Raw genomic sequence first — 27,530 nt, 5'->3', positions numbered from 1 at the left:
AAAAAAACATATTTTTGCTGGCGTGCTATTTATCTTCACCCCCGAAGAATATCTGAAAAAAACAAGAATAAAAAAGAGAAAGTGATTGAATCTGCCATTGGGCTTACAGCAAGAGATGTATATAACGTACCACGTTTTATATGAATTGGAGAGTATCAATTCATGGCTCAGATTTTTTAAAAAGGATTTAAAGGTGCAAAATTTGCTGCATCATGAAACAGCCAATTAGCGGCCTTTAAAAGAACGCGTAAACTTTAACGGCAAATACCTCTTTCATCCAAACCCATATTCCTCTACGGGCAACATTTCAACCTTGGCAGAGTTAGAGTTCATCTTGTTTTTTCTAAATGACGTGGCAACATTTCAACCGTAGTAGATTAGCAGTCGTTGCACGGCACAGCAACACAAGCCAAGTCTAATCTCGTGAATGTAGAACTTTCCAAGGACGAACTTTCCCAGGACGAACTTGTTGACGAGCTGTGAATGTAGAACTTTCCCAGGACGAACTTGTTGACGAGCTGTGAATGTAGAACTTTCCCAGACGTGCACCAACCGTCTCCTTCTACTTTTGATGCTTTTACTGCATTCTCCATTTGCTTGCCTTCCCTATAAGTACTACAGATTCATTTTCTTTGATTGTACTCGGAACCCCCCTCCTCCTCTTTCTGTCTCTCTCTGAAACTCAAACGCACATTCAGCAATGGATTCAAGCACCAATGAAATAACCTACGAATTCCTACCCTATTTCAGATTTTACAACGATGGCCGCATCGAGAGATTGGGGAAGTTCGGGGCCCCTGAAATTGCTCCCACTGGCCTAGACCCCAAAACCCATGTCCAAACCAAAGACGTCGTCGTCTCATCGGAATCCGGTGTATCAGCCCGGCTCTTCCTCCCAAAAAACAGCCACCCAGATCACAAGTTGCCGCTCGTCGTTCACTACCACGGTGGAGCCTTCTGCATTGGATCCCCTCGCAACAAGAACTTCCACAATTTCCTTGCATCTCTCGCCGCAGAGGCCAATGCCATTGTTATCTCCGTTGTCTATAGGCTTGCCCCGGAGCACCCTCTACCAACCGCGCATCAGGACTCGTTTGCCGCGCTGCAGTGGATCGCTACCCACTCTAACGGCCAAGGACCCGACCCGTGGCTTAACGAGTATGCGGATTTCGGGCGGGTTTTCTTGGCGGGGGAGAGCGCCGGGGCCAACATAGCCCACTACGTGGCAGTTCAAGCTGGTGCCACCAAATTGGTTGGTCCTAACATTGTCGGGTTACTCATATTGCACCCATATTTCGGTGGCAAGGAGATACCTAAATTGTACAGTTTACTATATCCAACGGGCAGCGGGTTTAGTGACCCGATAATTTACCCGGAAATTGACCCGAATTTGTCGGGTATGGCTGGTGCGAAGGTGCTTGTTTGTGTGGCTGAAAAAGATTCATTGCGAGATATAGGAGTGGCTTATTCTGAGACTTTAAGAAAGAGTGGGTGGGGTGGGACCCTGTCTGTTTATGAAACGGAAGGAGAGGACCATGGATTTTTTCTAGCGAATCCTAGTAGTCACAACGTGGAGCCCCTCATTAAGGCCATGGCTGATTTTATAAATCATGACTGATTTATTTTGTTTGTTATGTTGCCCTAATTTTTTTTTTTTTTTTAATGAAAATTTCCGGGCTTTTATTTATATCTTATTATGCAAGTTTAATACTTTGAATAAAAATATGATTTTCTTTTATTTATACTTGTTATAGGGATTGGTAAAATACTGTTTTTGCCAAATAATAAGCTACTTTGTTAACTTCACTTATAATATGTAGGGGTGAAAATGTTGATAGTTATTAACCATCCGTGAACCAAATTAATTGTTAACCGCATTAATCGCTTTTGAATATGGTTAAGATACACCGCGTCTAGGTAGTTATAGTTAGCGGTTTTAAGTTTTTTTCTAAAATCGCTAACCCCATATATATATATATATGAAACGACATTTTTATGTTTAAATATATATATAAAAATCTAGAATTGATGTTGTATGTTCATAGAAACGACGTTGTTTTTTTTTTTTAGTATTAATTTTTTTTTAATTTTTTCTTTAAAAAGCAACTAGTAATTATTAAGATTATTAACCGTTAACCTTAACCGCATTTTCACTCTTAATAATATGCCCAACAAACTATGATTCGAAGCCATTCAATAAAGTTTTTATATCTTCAATCAATTAGATGTAATTTGATGGTTGTCTCAATTTATTTTAACCATTTCTTTGTCCCTTACATTTATAGCATTTCTGCTTAAAAAAAAAAAAAAAAAGGAATTCCATACCAAGATGACGTATAGCACAACCACAAGAGCATTCCCATGAAAGCACAACGCTCCAAAAATGCCTAATCAAAAGAAAATGTTGCCCACAACGCACTAATTCTCATGGAGGATTAGACTATCCACCCAAATCCAATAAATTAAAGAAATGGACTGAATCCTACAGCAAATTTCATGTAGCACATTCAAAATATCCAGTCACTTGATGAAACACCAAATATAAAATCTCTAACGGCTATCTGAGGTATTAATTTGAGGTGCTGCAATTCTGGTTGTCGCATTAATAGTCAATCCACCAGCACACTTCTCACACGCCCACCATTGCTACCCATGTGATCAGCCCTTTTATAACACTATTTTCTGTAATCAGAATATTACAGATTTTATTCCCATGTTTTTAATATTATTTCTGTTTGATTATAACATCGTGTGTTTGAAGAAATATGAGAAAATATATCTGAATCAGGTGTCTTGTTATGGTAGCTAGCCTCCTGGCCACTTACCATTTGCCTATGGCCATAACCAACAGCCCATCACGACTGTCCCCTTGGTTTACCCGACACTAGCAAACAACTTTACGCAATAACCAGTCAACAACAGGCAAACATTAAAACAATTTACGACAGACAGGGACAACAAACGGAATAGACGGCAAATAAATGGGAATCTCGTAGTCGTTTTTTCGTAGGACGCATTTGTTTTAGTAAAAAGCGACACACGACCGGTCGGTTTAAGGGTGTGAAAGAATGCAAGACTTTCCAGACGTTTACCAACACCATTGTACCAACTACCAACCGTCTCATCAGTCCTTCTAGTTGATGCTTTTACTCTATTGTCCTTTTCCTTTCCTATAACTTGATTCATTTTCTTTGATTTCTCGGTAACTCTCTCTCTCTCTCTGATACGCAGATTTAGCAATGGATTCAAGCACCAATGAAATAACCCACGAATTCCCACCCTACTTCAGAGTATACAAAGATGGCCGCGTGGAGAGATTGGGGATGTTCGCCGTCTCTGACCGTGCTCCTACTGGCCTAGACTCCAAAACCCACGTCCAAACCAAAGACGTCGTCGTCTCATCTGAATCTGGCGTATCGGCCCGCCTCTTCCTCCCAAAAATCAGCCACCCAGATCACAAGTTGCCACTCGTCGTTCACTACCACGGTGGAGCCTTCTGCATTGGATCGCCTTTCAGCAAAACCTTCAACAATTTCCTTGTATCTCTCGCCGCAGCGGCCAATGCCATTGTTATCTCCGTTGACTACAGGCTTGCCCCGGAGCACCCTCTACCAACCGCGCATCAGGACTCGTGGGCCGCGCTGCAGTGGATCGCTACCCACTCTAACGGCCAGGGACCCGACTCATGGCTTAACGAGTATGCGGATTTCGGGCGGGTTTTCTTGGCGGGGGAGAGCGCCGGGGCCAACATAGCCCACTACGTGGCAGTTCAAGCTGGTGCCACCGAATTGGTTGGCCCAAAGATTGTTGGGTTACTCATAGTGCACCCATTTTTCGGTGGTAAAGAGCTAGATAAAATCTACAGTTTTATGTGTCCAACGAGCACCGGGTTCAGTGACCCGATACTGTACCCGAAATTTGATCCGAATTTGTCGCGTATGGCTGGGGCGAAGGTGCTGGTTTGCGTGGCAGAGAAAGATTGGTTAAAAGACAGAGCGGTGGCTTATTCTGAAGCATTAGGTAAGAGTGGGTGGGGTGGGACCCTGTCGTTTTATGAGACGGAAGGAGAGGACCACGGCTTCTTTCTGTTGAATCCCAGAAGTGATAAGGTGGGGCCTCTCATTAAAGTCATGGCTGATTTTATAAATCACGACTAAAAGTTATTTTGGTTGTCATGTTGCGGTAATTACAGTTGCAACTGTATTATGGTAAACTATAACATAAAATAAATATATATGTCTTTTTATTGAGCTTGGTAGTTGGTACCATGGCATTTATTCTATTGTAATTATTTTTAATTTAAGAAATGGGATTCTTCACAATTTTTTTCATGTGTAATAGGTTCTTATATAATATGAACCAATTGAATTTAATAGATACCAAATATTGTCTAACATAATTATTTATGAGTAATAGGTTATTCAAGACTAATAAGTTAATGTTATTAGTTTGAGAAATGATTGAATTCATTTATTTTTCAACTATATTCATAGTAAATGAATGAATTCACCATTGAATTTGTGTGAAGTCCACAAATATAATAATTAATTTTTTAAATTTATATAATGAGATAAAAAAAAATAAATGAAAAAAATATTGACTTGAATAATTTATCTATTAGTTTTGTATAGTATGCAATCATTAAACTTTGAGCCTCATTGTTTATCAGTTGCTAATGATCTCACAGTCAAGTAGTGTTTGAGCATTGTATATTGAGAGAAAATAGTGCATGCTAGAATATGGACAATGTTAATTTTGTCCTTGGCAAAATTTAAATTCAGAATATGACGGTCATGTTGTGTCACCCATTTATTTAAATGGGTTGTATTAGAAGGACAAATTTTTTTTCCAAATTAGTTGAAAAGAAATATCATCAAACACTTTCAACCCATTTAAAATAGTAAAGTGTTTATAAACATTTAAAATGCACATTAAATTTAGTATAAGTTTACTTTAGTAAATTGTTATTAATAACGTTAAGAATTTAATGTAAATTTTAAATGTTTATAGATATTTGACACTATTTTAAATGGGTTAAAAGATATTTTATTTAAACTAGTTTGAAAAAAAAAATTATATTTATATCAGAATTGGATCAGGATTCCCCTGCAATTTAAAAAAAATGTAAATTTTAAAATTATGAAATTACGATTGTTTCTTGCTTCAAATGACTTAAAAAATACTGTCTATTAAAAATATGATATGTTATCAAATAAAATCTCAAAAAGTTTATTCTTTACTTTTAAAGAGAAGCTTATTCTTTTAAAAAAATCAATAGACAATTTTATACTCAAACATTTTCTACCTAACAAATAAGCTGATAAAAATATTCACAATTGTCGATTGTCATAGATAAGATGTCAGTTTTTAATTAAGTGACAATTTACAATAATTTCAGACAAAGAAGGGAATGAAATTTAGAATTTAGAAATTAATATATTTTAAATTGTAAGAGATATTTATCTTTATCCTTGATAATTGAATAGTGGGAGTCGTGACCTATGTAATGCGCTGCGTTAGAATTCAGAAACCCGGCGGCGGCATGCAACCCATTGTTCAAGGGCATATATGACAGTTTTGTTGGGACTTTTGAGACGTGCCACGACCGTTTGGCGTCCGATGCTTTTTACTAGGGGTGTCAATTCGGTTGAATTTTTCGATTTTTGGCCAAAATCGAGAATCGAAACTGGAGTACCCTCTCGGTTTTGAGAAACCGGAACCGGAACTGGGACCCCGGTTAACCGGGGTCTCAGCTACCGGCCAGTACCGGTTTTACCCGGTCCGGTAACCGTTTTTTTTTTTAAATTGGTTTTTGGACTTATTTTAGGTATTGAGCATAAAATAAAAGTCTTTTTTTTTTTTCATAAGTTGGTCCATTTTTTAAAAAATCTACTAGTCTTTGTCTAAATTAAAGGGTTTTGTTGTGATTGTTCCAAATAATTAAAAAATAAACCTAAAAAAGTCCAAAAATCATAAAAAAAATCAATATTTTTGCCTATTTAGGCCTTAGAAATAAAAAATTAAATTTTTTAAAATACCTTAAACCTAAACTTAAGTGTAAAATATATATATATATATAAATAAAATGGAAACCCAGTTTTAGTATTCCCGATAAAAACCGGATACCAAAACTAGGATACTCGGTTTCCAATTTCCCAATTTTTCGATTTTTCAGTAATTTTTGATGCCCCTACTTTTTACTCTACTGAATTTTCTTTTCCTTTCCTATAATTTATTTGATTCATTTTCTTTGATCATTTCTTCCGTACAACCACCCCCACTATTCTCTCTCTCTCTCTCATTTGGCGATGGATTCAAGCACCAATGAAATAACCCACGAATTCCCACTCCGCTTCAGAGTATACAAAGATGGCCGCGTGGAGAGATTGGGGAGGTTCGCCGTCCCTGACCCTGCTCCCACTGGCCTAGACCCCAAAACCCACGTCCAAACCAAAGACGTCGTCGTCTCATCGGAATCCGGCGTATCGGCCCGCCTCTTCCTCCCAAAAAACAGCCACCCAGATCACAAGTTGCCACTCGTCGTTCACTACCACGGTGGAGCCTTCTGCCTCGGATCGCCTTTCGACAGGGCCTTCCATAATTTTCTTCAACTCCTCGCCGCAGAGGCCAACGCCTTTGTCATCTCCGTTGACTATAGGCTTGCCCCGGAGCACCCTCTACCAACCGCGCATCAGGACTCGTGGGCCGCGCTGCAGTGGATCGTTACCCACTCTAACGGCCAGGGACCCGACTCATGGCTTAACGAGTATGCGGATTTCGGGCGGGTTTTCTTGGCGGGGGAGAGCGCCGGGGCCAACATAGCCCACTACGTGGCAGTTCAAGCTGGTGCCACCGAATTGGTTGGCCCAAAGATTGTTGGGTTACTCTTATTGCACCCAGGTTTCGGTGGTAAAGAGCTCAATAAAATGTACAGCTTTATCTATCCAACGAGTACCGGGTTCAGTGACCCGATACTGTACCCGAAAATGGATCCGAATTTGTCGCGTATGGCTGGGGCGAAGGTTCTGGTTTGCGTGGCAGAGAAAGATTCGTCAAAAGACGTAGCGGTGGCGTATTCTGAAGCATTAGCTAAGAGTGGGTGGGGTGGGACCCTGTCGTTTTATGAGACGGAAGGAGAGGACCACTGCTTCTTTCTGGTGAATCCCAGAAGTGATAAGGTGGGGCCTCTCATTAAAGTCATGGCTGATTTTATAAATCACAACTAAAACTTATTTTGGTTGTCATGTTGCGGTAATTACAGTTGCATCTGTATTATGGTGAACTATATTATAAAATAAATATATATGTCTTTTTATTGAGCTTGGTAGTTGGTACCATGGCATTTATTCTATTGTAATTGTTTTTAATTTAAGAAATGGGATTATGTGTAATAGGTTATTATATAATATGAACCAATTGAATTTAATAGATACCAAATATTGTCTAACATAATTATTCATGAGTAATAGGTTATTCAAGACTAATACGATAATGTTAGTTTGAGAAATGATTGAATTCATTTATGTTTTAACCATATTCATATTAAATGAATGAATTTACTATTGAATTTGTTGGGAGTTCACAAATATAATGATTGATTTATTAAATTTATATGATGAGATAAGAAAATAAATAGAAAAAATATTGACTTGAATTATTTATCTATTAGTTTTGTATTGTATGCAATCATTAAACTTTGAGCCTCATTGTAATATGTTTATCGGTTGCTAATGATCTCACAGTCAAGTAGTGTTTGAACATTGTATATTGAGAGGAAATAGTGCATGCTAGAATATGGAGGATGTTAATTTTGTCCTCGCAAAATTTATTCAGAATATGAGGGTCATGTTGTGTCACCCATTTATTTAAATGGTCATATCATCATAAGGATAAAAATTTTCTCCAAATTAGTCGGAAAGAAATATCATCATTTCAACTCATTTAAAATAGTGCTAAGTGTCTATAAACATTTAAAAAACACATTAAACTTGGTATAAGTTTACTTTAATAAACTGCTATTAATAACGTTAAAAATTTAATCTAAATTTTAAATATTTATAGACACTTGACATTATTTTAAATAAGTTAAAAAATATTTCATTCAAACTGGTTTAAAAAAAAAATTATATTTATATCAGAATTGGATAAGGACTGCCCTGCAATTTAAAAAATGTAGATTTTAAAATTATGAAATTCCAATTGTTTCTTGCTTCAAATGACTTTAAAAAATACTGTCTATAAAAAATGTGATATCTCATCAAGTAAGTGAGTCATGATTTAGAAAGCATGCCGTGATTTTTTTAATATTTAAAAAGAATAAAATAATTGCACTGATATGCCGAGCACGCCGAGTGCCTCTTTTGCTTCACCCCAAGTAAGATCTCAAAAAGTTTATTCTTATTCTTTAAAAAAATCAATAGACAATTTTATACTCAAAACATTTTCTACCTAACAAAATAAGCTGATAAAAATATTCACAATTGTCGATTGTAATAGATAAGATGTCAGTTTTTAATTGAGTGACAATTTACAATCATTTCAGACAAAGAAGGGAACGAATTTTAGAATTTAGAAATATATTTTAAATTGTAAGAGATATTTTTCTTTATCCTTGATAATTGAAGAGTGTGAGTCGTGACCTACGTAATGCACTGCGTCAGAATTATGAACCCCACGCGACCCATTGTTCAAGGGCATATACGGCCGTTTTGTTGGGACTTTTGAGACGTGCAACGACCGTCTGGCGCTGGATGCTTTTTACTGTACTGAATTTTCTTTTCCTTTCCTATAATCTATTTGATTCATTTTCTTTGATCATTTCTTCAGTACAACCACCCCCACCATTCTCTCTCTCTCACTCTCATTTGGCGATGGATTCAAGCACCAATGAAATAACCCACGAATTCCCACCCTACTTCAGAGTATACAAAGATGGCCGCGTGGAGAGATTGGGGAGGGTCGCCGTCCCTGACCCTGCTCCCACTGGCCTAGATCCCAAAACCCACGTCCAAACCAAAGACGTCGTCGTCTCTTCGGAATCCGGCGTATCGGCCCGCCTCTTCCTCCCAAAAAACAGCCACCCAGATCACAAGTTGCCACTCGTCGTTCACTACCACGGTGGAGGCTTCTGCAAGGGATCGCCTTTCGACAGGGCCTTCCATAATTTTCTTTTACTCCTTACCGCAGAGGCCAACGCCATTGTAATCTCCGTTGACTATAGGCTTGCCCCGGAGCACCCTCTACCAACAGCGCATCAGGACTCGTGGGCCGCGCTGCAGTGGATCGCTACCCACTCTAACGGCCAAGGACCCGACCCGTGGCTTAACGAGTATGCGGATTTCGGGCGGGTTTTCTTGGCGGGGGAGAGCGCCGGGGCCAACATAGCCCACTACGTGGCAGTTCAAGCTGGTGCCACTGAATTGATTGGCCCAAAGATTGTTGGGTTACTCATAATGCATCCATTTTTCGGTGGTAAAGAGCTAGATAAAATCTACAGTTATATGTGTCCAACGAGTACCGGGTTCAGTGACCCGATACTCTACCCGGAATTGGATCCGAATTTGTCGCGTATGGCTGGTGTGAAGGCGCTTGTTTGTGTGGCAGAGAAAGATTGGTTGCGAGATAGAGGGGTGGCGTATTCTGAAACATTGGGTAAGAGTGGGTGGGGTGGGGCGGTGTCGTTTTATGATTCGGAAGGAGAGGAGCATGCCTTTTTTGTGTTGAATCCTGGTAGTGAAAAGATCAAGCCCCTGACTAAAGTCATGGCTGATTTTATAAATCAGGACTGACGACTTATTTTGGTTGTCGATGTTGTAGTAATTTAACTAAAAATAAATGAAATAATTGTTATTTATTAGATTGTTATACTCGTTATGGTGGTAGATTGGCATTTCAAAAATAAATTATAAATTTTAAAATTATGAAATTCATGTTGGTAGATTGGCATTTTAAAATTATAAATTTTACCTCTCAAGTTTTCGTCTGGTTTTAATTTAGTTACTGAGTTTTCAATTTCAAGGATATAGTCTTCAGGAAATTTCAAGTTTAAAATAGGTCCATTTTTAATTTACCATCAAAGCTAATGGTTTGTCATCTGCCACATTTTTGATTTGATATGTCATTCAGAGTAATTTTAAGAGGCCTACTTGTATTTTATTAAAAATAATGTAGCTATTAAAATCATTATTGGGCTTGTGATTGATCATTATTAAGTTTTGATCCAAGAATAATTTTAATAGCTACATCATTCTTAGTAAAACATAAATAGGCCATTTAGAATTACTCTATAAACACTCAATTGCAATGTAACGTTAACATGTGTTAGTCGTTTATTTTTAAAAAAGTAAATAAATAAATACACAAAAAGATTCAAAAAATTCCATTAAACTCACAGTAAGTTAGTAACAAAAGACTTTGATTATGTTAGTGTGGCATTGCATTAGGGTGTTGAGATGAACATTGACATGTCAAATGAGACATGTGTGGTAGATGACAAACTGTTAATTTTGACGGTAAAGTGATAAAGTGACATATTTTAAACTTGAACAAAACCTAAGGATTTTATTCTTAAAATTGAAAACCAAGGATTAAATTCAAATCAGACGAAAACCTAAAGACTAAATATGATTTTTCCCTTTCTACGGTATCAACTACCGTAAAAGGAATTCACAACTTGAAAAAAAAAAACCCTAGCCTCTCTCTAGTCTCTCTCCTGTGAGACCGTGAAGAGGGATGGGATTCCACCCTATTTTTTGTTCTTTATTTCATTTTCTTTGCTATGTTTTGATTTTGGAACCCAACAATAGTGTCTCTATTCAGTAACAGCAGCAGCCGTCCCTTCCACCTCGTCTTTTGGCTTCTACTCACACTTGGGTTTCATCGATGTTTTGTTGGGAAACTTAGATCGGCTCCTTGTGTTGCCAATTTACTCTTCTGCCACAGGCCCAATTCTGTATGCACTACTACATGCTTCTCCTCGGTACCACTATGCCCTGTAGATACCGAACTTTTTCTCTCTTCTTTTTGGCACGTGCCGAATGTGGGTTGTGCGAGCCGGAGTGTGGATTGTGGGGATCTCATGTACTTTGTGGTGAGCCTCATGCATCGGGTTTTCTCTATTGGATCTTGGCATTAATGCTAGTTTTCTTTGTTTTGCTCTTATTTTGTTGTGTTATCCTGGCCTTTGAGTTGAGGAGGGATGGTTTTGGTGTAAGAGGTTTGTCTCATGGCCGAGTCAATAAAACTTATTTTTTTAGGGATAAGACCTACACATATATTCAGATCTAATTTGCTCAGAGTAGATCTGCCCTTTAAATGAAGTGTGTACATGAGTTGGATTGGAGGAGGTAGATACGTTTTTCATTGTTAGATTTTCAGTGTATCTACAATGTTGTACTTTTCATAGCTTTTGGCTATGTTTCTCTATAAGAGTTTTATGAATCTCTTATTATGGAATGAGGATGAAAAAATTCACTAAAAAAAAAAAAAAAAGTGCGGTAAAATGTATTTTCTTTTAAACAAATTTATTCTTCACATTTGAAATGAAGCTTATTCTTTTAAAAAATTAATAGACAATGTCCATTAAAATTTAAGAGAAGTGTATTATTTAAGACAAGCTTATTACACACGTCATTTTTATAGATTAAGTTGAAGAAATTTTCTCCAACCCAATTTGAAGAAAAACTCTGTCCATTTTGTTATGAGTCTAGTAGTAGAGGTTAAAATATCTTAGAGATAATAAGTTATCTTTATTGATAACATTAGAATTACGATTAAATTTAAAATATTAGACTAGATTATTCATGTTAGTCTTTTATTTTTATTATGCATTATTGTAACCTTCTATTTAAAGACATCATTAAGCTCATTAATAAAATTAAGCAAAAATTATTATTATTATTCAACTCTTGAATTAATTTAAGAAGTGTTAAAATTCTTCGAATACCCTTATTTATCTCTTAAGTGCTTGAACAATTAATCCCCTAACAAATTTTCTACTCAAACCTTTTCAAACTTTGTCTATAAAAGAATAAGCTGATAAAAATACTTTCAATTGTCATAAATAACAAGTCATCCTAATTTTAATAAAGTGATTTTTTATTTTTATTTTTATTTTTATTTTTTTTGACATGTCCACACAAGGGAAGAGGGAAGGGGGTTTCGAACTAGTGACCGCCGCTTCATTAGGCGTGGTTCACAGCCGATTGAGCTACCCCTTGGGGACAATAAAGTGATATTTTACAAACGGTTAGACAAAGAACGGCATGAATTTTAGAATTTAGAATTTTTTTTAGGATTAAATACTTCTTTTCTCATGTGGTTTAACAACTTTATTTTTTACTCTATCGGTTTCATTTTGTATTATAGGTGGTACCTCAATAATAGTTAAAAACAGAGATGGTACCTCCGTCTAAATTTCGTTAAAAAATTGATGGAAATCCAAGTCAGCACCCCTAAAAAATTGACACGGGTCCATATACATAATTAGAAATAATAAAAAAAAAAATCAAAATTCAATAGTGATCAATCATAAGCTTAATGATGATTTTAAGAGCCACATCATTTTTGGAGAGACACAAGAGGGACTTGTAACATTACTCGTAAACATATATTATAAGTTCGACTCAACTCGTTAAGTAGCTCGTACGTATATATTGTATAGTAATATCCTATATAAATATAATATTGTAATGTACAAGTATTAACATATAAACTTGTTAGTTAATATAGTAATGAAACATGCTATTTCATAGGCTAGTATGCAGATGCAATACGACTAGGAGGATTACAGTAAAAATTAGTCCATTACTATTATTATTTTTTTACAATTTCTTTCTGCAAGTCTTTATAGAGCCACATTATTATTTTTTTATTTTTAATTAGGTATATAAATACCGATTTTTTAATGATACTGATGTGACTTTTCTTTAAATTTTGGGCAAAATTTAAGTGAAAGTACTATTTTTATTTTTATGTAAATCCGAAATATTTCTTGGGATAAAAACTAAACCTGAGACAAAAAATAAAGTCATTAAATGACCTAGGACAAAAATGTATTTAACCCAAATATTATTTTTTAATAATTAAACATATTTTTGTGATACGATTGGCCGAAACCAGATTCATTTACAGCCCTATGACAAAGAGGACCAATCCGAGCAAGGGTTGACCATGGATAGTGATGAGTTGTTTTTATCCTGATACGGCAGCCCAATAAACAACATTTACTTGTGAATGAAATCAAACGCATGATCTGTTGGTAGTTGGTAAAATCCTTTCTATAATTTGATCGCATTTTCTCTTTCGTTTGGTAAGCTTGTTTCTCCTCTCTCACAACCTCAGACGCATATTTTGGAATGGATTCCAGCACCAATGAAACAACCCATGAATTCCCACCCTACTTCAAAGTATACAAAGATGGCCGCGTTGAGAGGTACGGGGTCCCTGACTGTTTTCCTACTGGTCTAGACCCCAAAACCCACGTGCAATCCAGAGACGTCGTCGTCTCTTCCGAATCCGGCGTCTCTGCCCGCCTCTTCCTCCCAAAAATCAACGGCCCAGATCACAAGTTGCCACTCGTCGTTCACTACCACGGTGGAGCCTTCTGCGTTGGATCCCCTTTCAACAAGACCTTCCATAATTTTCTTCTCTCTCTGGCCTCCGCGGCACGTGCGGTTGTTATCTCCGTTGACTACAGGCTTGCCCCGGAGCACCCTCTACCAACCGCGCATCACGACTCGTGGGCCGCACTGCAGTGGATCGCTACCCACTCGAAAGGTCAAGGACCCGACCCGTGGCTGAACGAGCATGCTGATTTCGGGCGGGTTTTCTTGGCGGGGGAGAGCGCCGGGGCCAACATAGCCCACTACGTTGCTGTTCAGGCTGGCGCGAGCGGGTTGGCTGGCCCTAACATTCTCGGGTTACTAATGGTTCACCCATTTTTCGGTGGTAAAGAGTCCAGTAAAATGTACGGTGTTATGTACCCAACGAGCGCCGGGTTAAGTGACCCGATAATGTACCCGGAAGTGGATCCGAAATTGCCGAGTATGGCTGGGGGGAAGGTGCTGGTTTGTGTGGCGGAGAAAGATTCGTTGCGAGATATAGGGTTGGGTTATTCAGAGGTTTTGAGAAAGAGTGGGTGGGGTGGGACCCTGTGTTCTTATGAAACGGAAGGAGAGGGGCACGGGTTTTTTCTGTTGAATCCTAGGAGTCACAAGGTGGAGCCCCTGATTCAAGCCATGGTTGATTTCATAAATCTGGACTGATCGAGTTATTTTGTTTGTCATGCTGTACCTGGTAGTTTCAATGTTTGTTTGTTTAGTGTTTGATTATTAGATTATGTGTTTACACGTTGATTGACGGGCTGTGTGTAAAATTCATGGATTATTTACGATGAAGCACCATTAAGGTTCAAAGGAAACCAATTAAGTTACCTTCACAACTCTAAGGTTCATATTATGCCTCCTCCTCCTCAACAAACATATGATCATAACAATCACCCACTTTGTCTACTTGTGAGAGATTGAGTTGCAACTCATCAACTTACACCACTCGCTGGTGAGCGTGTATGGGTGGGTGGGACGACCCGCAGGGCCAGCCCAACCCTTAAGCAAGTTAGGCTGTCACACATAAGGTCTCTAATTTAATAAGGTTGTCAATTAATAAATTTCTTTTTTTTTTTTAAAAAATATTCATAAAAAAAAAAACAAAATTAAAGACCTAATTGTCGTCAATAGATACACTTTAATTAAGGCCCATTACTTAATTTTTTTTTTAAAAAGGCATTAATATCATTTGATTCTCCAACATTAGAAAATAAATAAGGCTTACAACATTAATAGTAATAAATATAATAATAAAATATTCAACTCTATATATTTCGATGGAAAGTTTATAAAATATTTTATACGGTAATTAATCAGTAATTTTGCATTCCAAAAAGCGAGAAGAATAATTTTTAAATAAAAATACAATAATATTATTAAAATAAATATTATTTATTTAGTATTTAAATATAGAAAAGAAAAAATGCTTCACTTAAAATTTTTGTGGTAAGCCTTAAAATATATTGAGCCAGCCCTAGCCGAGGGGCTTAGGTGGGTTGCGACTTTAATAATAATATATTTACATAGATTATGGCCACTGCTTGACTTAATGGGCAATTTGAATTTTCTTCTTTCTTCTTCCATGGTGATGAAAAACATGACTGGGATGAGGGATGAAGAACTTTCTAGTCTTCTCCGTGTTCTCAAAAAGTAAGAATCCTAGTCCCACCAGGATACACGGCCAAGGGGGGAATTATCCTCTTGGAGCCTCATTTGCACCTCCTAGGTCTAGGGATAGGGTGCGTGGCCAACCCCCCGTCTCGCCTGCCACAACTCACCTCCCTCTTTTTTTATTTTTATTTTGTGTCAAGTTAAGATGATATTGTTGTCCACATAGAACTATTTCTTTTGGTTTATGGTCTTTTGTTTACGTATCACAATTTTAATTAAAACCCTTTACAACAAGTGTATGGATCGAATAATTTGATCATTTTTAAACTTAAAAAATTGATTTGTCAAAAAAAAAAGATAAACCTCATGGTCTTGTTAAAAAAGCGGATTAATAATCTGGTTGGGAGCCTGCGACCCGGATTGTTGAGATGACATTTTATGGGCCTGAGTAAACGATTGTGATTTGCTCTATTGCAGCCCGTGTAAAGCGATCTTTTTTTTTTTTGTAAATAGCCAACTCTTTTACGCTGACGTCACCAATGAACAAATCTTTTTTTTTTTTTAATTTTTTTTTAAATAAGCTCGTTGAATTGTTCGCCATAGCATGCAAGTGAGTGAACATATGAACGCGAGTAATTTTAGAAGTCTATTTTATGATCCTTTTGAGTCATTTTAAAAATGATGTGGTTATTAAAATTACTATTTGATCAAAATCTAATAATGATCAATTACAAACTCAATAGTGATTTTAATAGTTATATCATTTTTGGAAGGACTTAAGAAGGACACGATAGGAACTTATAGCATTACATTGAACGCACCTAAAAAAACTTTTTATTTTTATTTTTATTTTTTTAAGTACATTCAGAATCACAGAGGGTCCCATACTCCGTCACTTTAGTGTTTCTTTTTTTACCCAATTTTTTTTTTTTTTGAATGAAAGATTCAAATATTCTTATTAATAAAGATCAGGAGGCGGAGTTAGGGACCCTATCAACACTCATGAGATAAAGCTGATTGCTCCATCAATACAATATCACTAATATAATTTGGAGTTTGGTTCCTCCATATTCTATCACTGACATCTGTTATGGCTGCTTTTGCAAGCCTGTGTGCAGCCTCATTTGCTTCCTGATGAACAAAAACACAAGTCCACCGAGGGAGTGTCCGTAGAAGGCGTCGAGTATCGTCCACCAGGTGTCCAAATTGACTCCACGTACTCGTTGAGGAGTTGACAGCCTCCACTATTTGCTTAGCATCTCCCTCCAGGATAAGGTGTTGCAGTCCCAAATCCATACTAAGATGAGCTGCATGAAAGGCTCCTAAAGCTTCCCCAGTAGACAGCTCCAAAGAACCCAGTCTTGTCTTGCTCATTGCCACAATGACCTACCCTTTCTCCTCTCAGATTATGACTCCAATTCCCACTCTATCATGAGTTTTGTCTATGGCCACATCCCAATTTGCTTTGAACCATCCTTGACCAGGGGCTGTCCATAATTTCCCACGATCAACAGGATTCACTGCATCTCGTTGAGAACCCTGGTTGTGAAGCTTCTGGAACTCCGCGATAGACACAGCTGATTTCTGCAAAATAGCGCTTCGGCTGGAAAACTGTCCCTCGTGGATCCATGTGTTTCTACGAAACCATATCTATTGAAGCTCACAAACACCGTATAATCTTCCAAGTTGCATCTCAGAAAAATTTGTTCCGCTAGCTGCAAGAAACTGGTCCCCTCTTGCTTACATTTTTGGAACAACCTTTTGCTACTTCTCCATACGTCCGAAGCTTCTGGGCATCCCCATAACTCATGCAACACCGTCTCTGGTTCCTTCTTGTAGATCAGCACATAGGCTCCTTCACCACCTTTCGCCTATGAAGATTATCCTTAGTCAGTAGGAGGTTGTGGCAAGCTCTCCAAAAAAAGTTTCTAGCAGTATTTGGGAGAGGTATTTTCCAGATGGTCTTCCACAGAAAACTCTCCTCTTTCTGGGTTGAACCTTTCGGATTTCTCCTGTGTTCCAACTCATTGGTTAAGTGATAGGCACTTTTGACCGAGAAAACCCCCGAATTCATCCCCCTCTAAATCTGAAGATTTGGTTGGTTCAACTGGCTAATAGGAATGGACTTAATTGCTGCCACCTCCTCCTCAGAAAAAAAAAAAAAAATACTTGATAGCAAATTTTGATTCCATCCTACATTTTCCCGGTCAAAGAGCTCACTCACTTTGCTTCTTGGATCCAACACCATCGGAGGGGATTGGAGCCTGTAAGTGGATGGAATTGGGATCCATTTATACCCCCAGATATTTACCGATTGCCCATTACCAATGTGCCATATCATTCCCTCCTCAATAAGATCCCTAGCGCCTTGGATGCTTCTCCAAGCAAAAGACGGTTTCGTGGTCAATTTAGCTTCCAATAAAGAGGTATTTAGATAGTATTTTGCCTTGAGGATTCTAGCCGTGAGACTTTTCGGGGCTTGTAACAATCGCCAGTATTGTTTCGCCAATAGGGCCTTATTAAAATTCACCAAGTTGCAGAAGCCCATTCCACCACGGTCTTTCGACATGGACATTTTACTCCACCTCATCCAATGAATAAGAGACTCATTTTCGTGAGACCCCCACCAAAACTTCTACATCAAAGAATTAATTTCGGTGAATAAACCCTTTGGAAGAAGGAATATACTCATGCTATACAACGGGATTGCTTGGATCGCTCCTTTCAAAAAAATCTCCTTTTCAGCTTGTGATAACAATTTTAGCTTCCAATCTCCGAGATGCCTATGAACTTTGTCCTTGATACTCTTGAAAGCCTGATTGCGAGATTTTCCCACAAGAGTAGATAAGCCACGATATTTTTCGTATCTCTAAGTGGCAGAAATCCTTGATAATCTCAAAATCTCTGTCTTCGGATCTGGGGTAGTGTTGCGGCTGAAAAAAATAGATGTTTTAGCTCAGTTTAACCGCTGTCCCGAGGCCTTCTCGTACATATGTAGAATTTTTGTTAGTTGATGCCAATGAGTGGGGATAGCTTTACAAAACAGCAAGCTATCGTCAACAAAGAAGAGGTGGTTTAACTGAGGCCCTGTCTTAAAGGTAGGAACTCCAGGTAATTCACCATTGCTCTTCACCCGTGACAAAAGGGAGCTAAGAGCTTCTGCACATAACAAAAACAAATAAAGTGAGATAAGATCCCCTTGTCGGATACCCCTAGAAGGGATAATCTGCCCCGTAGGAGATCCATTAACAAGGACCTCATATGTAGCCGATGTGACACACATCATTATCATCTGGATCCATCTCTTATCAAAACCCATCCTACATATGACTGCTTCCAAAAAACTCCATTCCACCATGTCATAGGCTTTGCTCATGTCGAGCTTTATGCCATATAACCTACTTTCCCCGACATCCTCGACTGCATTGTATGTAGAATCTCATAAGCCGCCAAGATGTTGTCCGTTATGAGCCGGCCCGGTATGAATGCACTTTGGTTATGGAAAATAATTCCAGGGAACACCAATTTAAGTCTATTCGCAAGGGTTTTGGAAAGCAACTTGTAAAAGACGTTACAAAGACTTATGGGCCAGAATTCAGTAACACAAGTTGGATTTGCAATTTTTGGTATCAATGCAATATAGGTTAAATTGAGCTCTTTATTCATGCATCTATTATTCAAAATATGAATTACAGCTTGGCTAACCTCTTCTCCAATGGACGCCTAGTTTTTTTGAAAAAAACTAGCGGAAAACCCATCAGGACTGGGTGCTTTTAAAGGGTCCATTTGAGTGAGAGCTCTCCCCACCTCTTCATCTGTAAATTCTTTCAAAAGGGAGTCACTCATAGATTGAGTCACCATTGCGTCCATGGTCTCCGAAATCGGCTCCAGGTTTCTCGACCCTTCGGCAGTTAACAGCTCTTGAAAGTATCAGACAAATGCATCTCCAACGAGTTGTTGAGTCTCCCACTTTTGTCCCTGTGCGTCGTGATATCCACAAGCAGACTAGATTTTTTCTTCTGACTCACACATGCGTGAAAATATCGAGTATTTCGATCCCCAAACCTCAACCAATCTTTTTTTGCTCTCTGTCGCCAAAAAAGATCATCCTCGATCTGTTTCTCGGCCAAATCATCTTTCAGCTTGTGTAATAGAGAACTAGTCGTACCATTTGAGTGAGACTGGGCAGTGAGTAGATTGGCTAATAGTTGTTGAATCTGTTGACCCATGTTCCTCCCATGCACCCTTTGCCACTCCTTCATACGGATCCGGATCCTCTCCAGTCCATAATGGACTGGACAATATCCAGTTAAGGGCTTAGATTTCTCTATAGAAATCTAAGGCTAAAATTATGACACGTCACTCTCTTAATTAAAAATAACAATAAAACAAACAAAACGGCAACAACCCACGCTAATCCTCCGTTAGACAAACTCCTTCAAATCCTCCATCCCCACATCTGCAGAGAAAAAGTGGCCTCTCCTTTGTTGGGCCGACTCGAAACCCGCTGCCGGCGAGCGGGGGCCATGGGTCCGTTGGTTTCGGGGGCCAGAGAGGGGAAGGAATGTTGGGGTACCATGGCTCCGACTATTTGGGGCGCCGTCAAGGGGAAGGACTAGACGGAGAAGGTGGTGGCCATGTACTGGGTCTGGCCGAGGTCGATCGCCCTGGCGGGGATGAACATGAAGCCGACTTGGGACCCAGAGTAGAGGAGCTGGAGAGTGCTGTAGTAGTGGGAGAAGATGGAGCGGTTGGGGTTTCGGATGGCGGCGGTACTGGGAGAAGGTGAAGGTGGCGGTGCTGTTAGCGATGGAGAATGATGGGAGCTGGACGTCGTTGACGGAGATGTTGAGGACGATGATGATGACGAAGATGAGGAAGATGGTTTTTCTGGTTTCTGGTTTTTTTTTTCATAGTTAATGGGTTTTAATTTTCTTTATTTCGAAATTATTGTTTTAATTTTGTTTATTTTCTCCTTTATTTTCATTGTATCTTTATTGTAGCTTTCCTTTCCTGGAGGAAGACGGTTTTTTTTTTTTTCATAGTTAGTGGGTTTTAATTTTTTTTTTATTTTGAAATTATTGTTTTGATTTTGTTTATTTTCTCCTTTATTTTCATTGTATCTTTATTGTAGCTTTCCTTTCTTGGCGGAAGATGGTTTTTTATTTTTTATTTTTTCTGGTTTCTGGTTTCTTTTTTTTTCATAGTTAATGGGTTTTAATTTTCTTTATTTCGAAATTATTTTTTTGATTTTGTTTATTTTCTCCTTTATTTTCTTTCTATCTTTATTGTAGCTTTCCTTTCGTGGAGGAAGATGGTTTTCTGGTTTTTTTTTTTTTGCATAGTTAATGGGTTTTAATTTTATTCCATTTTGAAATTATTGTTTTGATTTTGTTTATTTTCTCCTTTATTTTCATTCTATCTTTATTGTAACTTTCCTTTCCTGTAGTGTTTTATAGAGAGAGGGAAGGCTATCTCCCAAATCTAATTTTCCATTGACTTTGAAGAGGTAATCTGTAAATACTCGTTTCATTGTGAAATCCAAACAGATTGGTGACTATTGTTGAGCTGGATTATGTAGAAACCCAAACAGACTATGACTATTATTGCGGCTATGGTAATAGAAACCCAAACAGATTGGTGGTGAGAAATTACAAACCAATTCAAATACCTCTTCATTCAAAAAACAATATTTGATCAGCACATTAAGAATTTTATATCTTAAGCAAATACCATGAAGCAATATCTAAATACAATTTTTTTTTCTTTTTCGACAAATCTGAAGCAAAGGACACATCTTAAGCAAATACTGTGAAAGCAATATCTAAAGCAAAGTTTTTTCCAAAAATTTTAATCCAAAAATCACTACAAAATACAAATATTGTCATCTTACATTTAAGAGCCAAATATAAGGTCATCTTACATTCAAGAGCCAAATATAGTGTAACACAAAATGATTAAATTTTTAAACTACAAAAACTCCATCTCCGAGCACATGTTGAATTTTTTTTGCCAACGACATTTAGTTCTCACATCATCCTCCTTCCTTCGCTTCTTGATGAATTAAAAATAATAATAAAAAATAAAAAATAAAAATCAACTAAATTATTCACTTAAAACTTTAATTTTTTTTTTTAAAAAAATTGACGAGTTAGAAAGGTAATATACCTTCATTTTTTAACTTCTTTAGTTGGTTCATCTTCTAGAAAGTTTTGATTAGGGAAACTACGAGATGCAAGTATCTAGAGAAAAAAATAAAAAAACCGTCATAAAGAAAATAAGGCATAATTGAATTTATTATAAGCTTATCACTAAATCAACTAAATAAGTCAAGTATGAAACTTCATAATTAATAATATCAAATTAAAAATAGTATTTATGAATATATTACCCTAGATATTTGGGTAAAGCTAGGAACATGACTATATGCGATATCCTCGTTGCTCTTCTGTGTGTTGCAATCATGTATTTCTATATCCTGTAAAAATCGTATGCGTTTAATAAGATTAATAATATACTATAATCACATCAAAACAAATTTAAACATGGAAAGACAATAAAGATAATTTAGTATACTACCTTTGACTCTCCGATTTCCTTGGATTGATTCTTTGATGTGCTTTCTTTGGGTTTCTTCATATTTTTTATCCATGGTTTAGGTCGACGTTTCTTATTATGATAATTCTCATTTTTCTTTATTCCTTTTGGCCCTACCGTGATTGAAACACATGGTTGATCCTCTTTGTCTACAATTTTGGTTGAAAGCCTAAATGTATCTTCTTCTGCATTAGCTTAACAATTATTTGCATCACAAAGTCTTTTCTTCATTTCACCCATTATTCCACGTGTAAGCAGTGCCCTACTCTCAAGTTCATGTAAGCACAAAACTCAAGAATGGACCTGAAATTTTTCATAAGATGATTGGGGCGCTGCCTCCCCCTAGTTTTTTGGGAATGGTCAACAATTTCATCATTGACTAAGACTTATTATTATTATTTTTTTAATAAATACGTCATTGACTAAGACTTGCTCACATGCTGTTTCACACTATCATCTCTCATATGATATACAAAGGAAGCAGCAGTTGCATCAAATTCCCCTCTACTTCTCTCTGACAAATGGATCCTCACAGCAATGAAGTAGCCCATGACTTCCCTCCCTTCTTCCGTGTCTACAAAGATGGCAGAGTCGACAGGCTCCTCGGCACCGAAACTTTACCGCCCACCACCGATCCCCTCACCGGCGTCCACTCCAAAGACATCACAATCTCCCCCGAAACCGGCTTGTCCGCTCGCCTCTACCTCCCCAACACCACCTCCGCCCGCAAGCTTCCCCTCCTCATTTACATCCATGGCGGCGCCTTTTGCGTCGAAACCCCCTTCTCTCCTCTTTACCACAACTACGTCAGCTCCGTCGCCGCCGAAGCGAACGTCGTGGCCGTGTCCATCCACTACAGAAGAGCTCCCGAGCACCCTCTTCCCATTGCGTACGACGACACATTAACCGCCATCCAATGGGCTGCCGCGCACAGCAAGGGCGACGGGCCCGAGGCTTGGCTTAATAATCACGCGGATTTCGAACGAGTCTTCTTGGCTGGAGATAGCGCCGGAGCCAACATCGCGCACAGCATGGCGCGGCGCGCCGGCGTCGACGAGCGGCTGCTGGGGTTCAAGATCTTAGGGATGGTGATCGTCCACCCTTTTTTTGGGAACGGTGAGCCCGGCAAATTGATGAAGTATATTTACCCGACAATGAGCGGGCCGGATGACCCGAGTTTCTACCCGGCGCCAGATCCGAAATTGCGGAGCCTGGGGTGCTCCAGGGTGCTGGTTGTGGTCGCTGAGAAAGATGCGTTGAGGGATAGGGGATGGAATTATTACGAGTCACTGCGGAAGAGTGGGTGGGGTGGGGTGGTAGACATAGTGGAGACGAAAGGAGAGGACCATGTGTTTCATCTGTTTAACCCAAAGTGTGAGAAGGCTCTGACCCTCTTGAAACAGGTGGCTGCTTTCTTTAATCAAGATTAGCCTGATGATTATCACCTGCTGTCTTATGAGCGTTTTTTTTTTTTTTTTTTTTTTTTAAGCATGATTTAAATAAATGTTTTGGTGATGTTAGTGGATGATTATGTTCTTATAATCATCATATTTAGTTACTTTTTTGGGCTTTGTAATACATCCTAAGTGGAAATTATATTTTGCTTCTTCTAATTAACTACTATTTTATGTGCATTGTTTCTTGGATATTTTAATTTTTGCAATGTTATTCTAATCTACCATGCATTAGGATTGCAATGTCACCCTTTTTCAACTTAGAATGATAAAAATGCTTCTGGATCTTTTGGAGCATATCGGACTATACGGGGAAAGAGATTCAATAGGGTCAGTATAGTATGAACCTCCCCCATACGACTGCATTTATGGAAGAGATATATGGATGACCCCCATATCAAGGGACTGAAACGGACCAGAGAGGATCCTTCTCCCATATCAAGCATGATGTCCGCATTAATTAAAAGTAGTAGGTTGGATGCATTTATAATAAGGATACGGAAAGTTGGAATAAGATTTTTTACAATTTAAATGTATTTAATTAATTATAATGAAGAGATATTTTAGTATTTTTATTTTTTAAAGAGATAAAAATACTTATCTATTATAATTAATTCATGGAGGTCGCTTCTCCCTTCGATAGGGCAATTAGCATTTATGAGAGGGAGTGTGGCTTTGGCCCGTTTATGGTGAAAGTATGGGAGGTCGCTTCCAACCTCGAGAGAGCGATTCACGTAAAAGAGAGAAGTGACAAACCCAGCTAAGCTCCAATCATAGGACAGGGGCGCTTGGAAAGAGAGGGAACTGGACTCTAGACCCCTAGGTAGGATGACCCATGTGGCATCTAAAGAGGGCTCGAGAGCCTGGAACCCAAGGCAACCTCGTAAGACGTAAAACAAATCGTGTAATTAAGGAGGTGTTTGGCAAATGGGATGACCTAAACACTGTAATTGATGTAGATTGATGTGAAAAAAAGTAAGAATGTTTGGTATAAAAAAAATAAAAAAGTGGTATGAAAAAGTGAAAAAGTTTTATTTTGTAGTGATTTTTTTATTTGAATAATAATAAAAAGTGAATGATTTGATATTAAAAGTGAAAAAGTTAAAATGTTTTGATGTTGATTTTTTTGAGAAATTGTGATAAACAGTGTTTGAGCCAATTCCATCCCCATTACCAAACAAAGCTTAATTCAAGAACTAGGCAACAATTTAAACTTTTTTTACCACCGCACAAAGATATACTTTTCTAACTCCTCATGAAAAGCCTGAACTGAGTAGCCTGACGGACTTCTGAGCCTTGTATTTATGAAGTGCAGTCAATCAAGGAGGAAGAAGAGTAGTGCACCAAACATTAGACTGGAGTATGGTGAGATATTTTAACAACCTTTCTTCTTTCTTTTTTTTTTTTTTTTTTTTTTTAAAGATGAATATTTCATTGATTAAATAGTAATGGATGGAGCAGCTAAAACTCCCTCAACATTCGCAAAATAGAGCTGATTACTTCATCATAACGATATCACTAATACAATTTAAAGTTGTATTCCTCCATATCCTATATTACTGACATTTGTTATTGTCGCTTTTGCAAGCCAGTGTGCCGCCTCATTTGCATTCCAATAAACAAAATTACATCTCCAACTTGAAAAAGATTGTATAATTTGCCTTGTATTATTTTTAGGTGTCCGAAACGACTCCATGTACTTGTAAGAGAGGGAAGTATCTTAAAAATTAAAATATTAACATGGAAACATTGTAAAAAGAATGATAGTCGGGGCATAAATGTAACTTTCCTAAATTTAAAACTCTTGGGGGCACAAAATCAGAAATTTTCTTTTAGTTCCTTTCGTAACTGTTCTGTTGAATCCCATCAAGAAAGACCCGAAAACATCTGTAAGAATCAGGTATATGCTTTTAGATTGGTTAAATGTAAATAAGTATTAATTTGCATTAATTAAGATTGGACTCTACCGTAACTAAAATATAGAATATTATGAGAATATTCTAAGAAAATTATTATAATATTTTGTACGTAAGTATTATAAAATATGATATTAAAAAGGACATTAAATATCAATATATTATATCATCTCTCATACTCAATGTGGTTAGGTAGAAACCATCTTGAGTTTGATCAGATCATAAAAAGACACCTTGGGGAAGAAATCAAAAGGTTCAAGCAACGGAGTGTAAATGTGGACAAAGATTCCTCGTAATTTCTTTAAAATTATAGATTATTAAATTACGTAATTTAAATCATTTTTAAGCATCAAAATGATTGAACAATGTTACCCACCACGTCGAGCTTCCATTGTTCCCCTTTGGTGTCAGTTTCCGACGAGTGCATAATCGGCATCCCCGCTGCGTGTGCCTGTTCCCATTTGTTTTTTTTCCCTCATATTGTCTTTGTTCATGTTTTTTTCTTGTATGCATTTCATTCATGTTATTTGCTTGTAATAAGGCCCTGCCTCTTTACTTTGCCCATGTTTTATTTAGGTTTTCTTGCTTCTGTTTTGTAATAAGGCTTGACCACTCGATCTGCCTGTTTGGATGTGAACTGATTTTTGGTCCAGATCTTTTAGGTCGTGGATGTGAATTTTAGTCCAAACCTTCGAGTTGTGGACGTGAACTTCATCCTGGCTTTTGGGTCGAGGAGGAATTTGCGCTACCTATGTATTGGATTGCGTCTGTCTTATGCAGATCTGTTATTTCAACTGATAACTAGTCATAGGTTAGCGGAGGTTTTATGTGATGTTGTATTCTTATAGCTACGGCTATAATTTGCATTTTCAGGACTTTGTGCTCCTGCAATATAAGAGCTTTATGCTCGTGATTATTATCAATGAAATTGGAATGTATTTCTTTCCAAAAAAAAAAAAAAAGAAAAAAGAAGTAGAATGTTATCAAGATAATCAAAATTGATTTTTTTTCTCATAAGGCTTCATCTTCACTTTTATAGAAATGCTTCTTCTTCATAAAATCAAAAAATAATTTTTGGCTCAAAGCAACCTAAAGAGCAAAAACCTGATGAAAATTTACTCAATTTTCAACTGTAACATACCATATTTTTTTTAATATATGACATTTTTCAAACATTTCAATACCTAAAAATAGTCAAAATCACGTAATTTGAAAATCTACTATTTTTTTTATAAAAAAAAATAAAAATAATAGGGACCCTAATCTTGTAAATGTAGAGCGCCATGCTAAATATGATGACAAATGAAATGATAATCATTCTCAATATATTTCATGTTCTCATGAAATGCATCATTGTGGTTATCTTGATAGCATTTTTATTATCACAATTGCAATGCCCCCAAATCTGGCCCTAACCAGTCTGGTAAGATTACTGGCAATTATCCAAATATAATTAATTGGTAGCTAACTAGGGAATCGCCCCTTTAAGCATAATCAGAGTTAATGCATAGGAAAGTGAACTAAATCTGAGAAATATAATAACCATAAAGGAACCATACATTATCGTCAAAACATAAACATGGAGCAACTAATAGAAATACAAATAACCTGATCAAACATGGTGACAACATGAAGATTGCTAGCTTAAATAAATCCGTAGTGGCAACCTCGCCACTCTCCTCTTCCTATAAGAGGTTTCTTACAAGATGTAATAACCACATAAGTTTAAAGACTTAGTAAGTAAACCTTACAATAGACTACGATATGAGCCAATTATTATTAAGCATAATTAAACGTGCATTTTGACAAAGGTTTGACAAATGATGTTGTCTTTGTTAATACACCATAAAATATTGTTTCGTTTAAAAGAATACATGTACTTCCAGCGGCAACGCTTAAGAGTTTTAATGCAGAAAACTAATGCTTTATTGAGTCATAACTATCATGTATGGTCTACTCGAGATATTACCAATTCTTAGTAGGGTTGGCGCTGTCTCAAGGGACTTGTAATAAAATGTCAGTGCTCCAACCATTGTACGCTACCGTTCATAATACTAGCAGTTCTACCGAGTCTGACCTCGAGTGGCCCACACTACTAATAATGAATAATCATTGGATCTAAGACCTATATCACATCCACACACATTTGACCATCGAATCAAATTTATATCGTAATCCTATGGCCATTATACCACACGTACTGATGTATCATGTCATACGATGCATTTTATCAACCAATTATTAAAATAGTTACCAACTTATGCAAAAATAGGCATGCTCATATAATACGAGTGCTTAGTGAGTTGACATATCTTACATTTTTAAGAAAAGCAGTTGTAAGTGTCTAC

The 27,530-nt window shown here is 37.4% G+C and overlaps 6 protein-coding genes across 6 annotated transcripts; all 6 read left to right on the top strand.

Annotated features, from left to right (window-relative positions):
• The first annotated feature begins 285 nt into the window (after nt 1-285).
• Nucleotides 286-1,671, top strand: LOC132167060 (probable carboxylesterase 5). The gene has a single exon (XM_059577954.1). It carries the CDS (start codon nt 701-703, stop codon nt 1,616-1,618), a length of 918 nt encoding a protein of 305 aa, XP_059433937.1. The 5' UTR covers nt 286-700; the 3' UTR covers nt 1,619-1,671.
• Nucleotides 1,672-3,148: 1,477 nt separating this feature from the next.
• LOC132166790 (probable carboxylesterase 5) lies at nt 3,149-4,325 on the top strand. Its single transcript, XM_059577679.1, has one exon. The coding sequence runs from the start codon at nt 3,240-3,242 to the stop codon at nt 4,155-4,157; it is 918 nt and encodes a 305-aa protein (XP_059433662.1). The 5' UTR covers nt 3,149-3,239; the 3' UTR covers nt 4,158-4,325.
• Nucleotides 4,326-6,201: 1,876 nt separating this feature from the next.
• LOC132162910 (2-hydroxyisoflavanone dehydratase-like) lies at nt 6,202-7,319 on the top strand. Its single transcript, XM_059573125.1, has one exon. It carries the CDS (start codon nt 6,309-6,311, stop codon nt 7,224-7,226), a length of 918 nt encoding a protein of 305 aa, XP_059429108.1. The 5' UTR covers nt 6,202-6,308; the 3' UTR covers nt 7,227-7,319.
• A 1,429-nt stretch (nt 7,320-8,748) lies between these two features.
• On the top strand, nt 8,749-9,856 carry LOC132165109 (2-hydroxyisoflavanone dehydratase-like). The gene has a single exon (XM_059575613.1). It carries the CDS (start codon nt 8,751-8,753, stop codon nt 9,786-9,788), a length of 1,038 nt encoding a protein of 345 aa, XP_059431596.1. The 5' UTR covers nt 8,749-8,750; the 3' UTR covers nt 9,789-9,856.
• Nucleotides 9,857-13,126: 3,270 nt separating this feature from the next.
• Nucleotides 13,127-14,358, top strand: LOC132167110 (2-hydroxyisoflavanone dehydratase-like). Its single transcript, XM_059578007.1, has one exon. The coding sequence runs from the start codon at nt 13,356-13,358 to the stop codon at nt 14,262-14,264; it is 909 nt and encodes a 302-aa protein (XP_059433990.1). The 5' UTR covers nt 13,127-13,355; the 3' UTR covers nt 14,265-14,358.
• Nucleotides 14,359-22,272: 7,914 nt separating this feature from the next.
• On the top strand, nt 22,273-23,397 carry LOC132167005 (probable carboxylesterase 5). Its single transcript, XM_059577893.1, has one exon. The coding sequence runs from the start codon at nt 22,334-22,336 to the stop codon at nt 23,240-23,242; it is 909 nt and encodes a 302-aa protein (XP_059433876.1). The 5' UTR covers nt 22,273-22,333; the 3' UTR covers nt 23,243-23,397.
• Nucleotides 23,398-27,530: the final 4,133 nt, after the last annotated feature.

The sequence above is a fragment of the Corylus avellana genome, chromosome ca1, assembly GCF_901000735.1.
Source record: "Corylus avellana chromosome ca1, CavTom2PMs-1.0".
Lineage (NCBI taxonomy): Eukaryota > Viridiplantae > Streptophyta > Magnoliopsida > Fagales > Betulaceae > Corylus > Corylus avellana.
Note: the sequence above shows the minus strand (reverse complement) of the source record. Positions and strands in the feature narration are given on the sequence as shown.

Coding starts and splice junctions, on each gene's coding strand:
- LOC132167005 (XM_059577893.1), top strand. CDS start 22,334: ATGGATCCTCACAGCAATGAAGTAGCCCATGACTTCCCTCCCTTCTTC.
- LOC132166790 (XM_059577679.1), top strand. CDS start 3,240: ATGGATTCAAGCACCAATGAAATAACCCACGAATTCCCACCCTACTTC.
- LOC132162910 (XM_059573125.1), top strand. CDS start 6,309: ATGGATTCAAGCACCAATGAAATAACCCACGAATTCCCACTCCGCTTC.
- LOC132167060 (XM_059577954.1), top strand. CDS start 701: ATGGATTCAAGCACCAATGAAATAACCTACGAATTCCTACCCTATTTC.
- LOC132165109 (XM_059575613.1), top strand. CDS start 8,751: ATGCTTTTTACTGTACTGAATTTTCTTTTCCTTTCCTATAATCTATTT.
- LOC132167110 (XM_059578007.1), top strand. CDS start 13,356: ATGGATTCCAGCACCAATGAAACAACCCATGAATTCCCACCCTACTTC.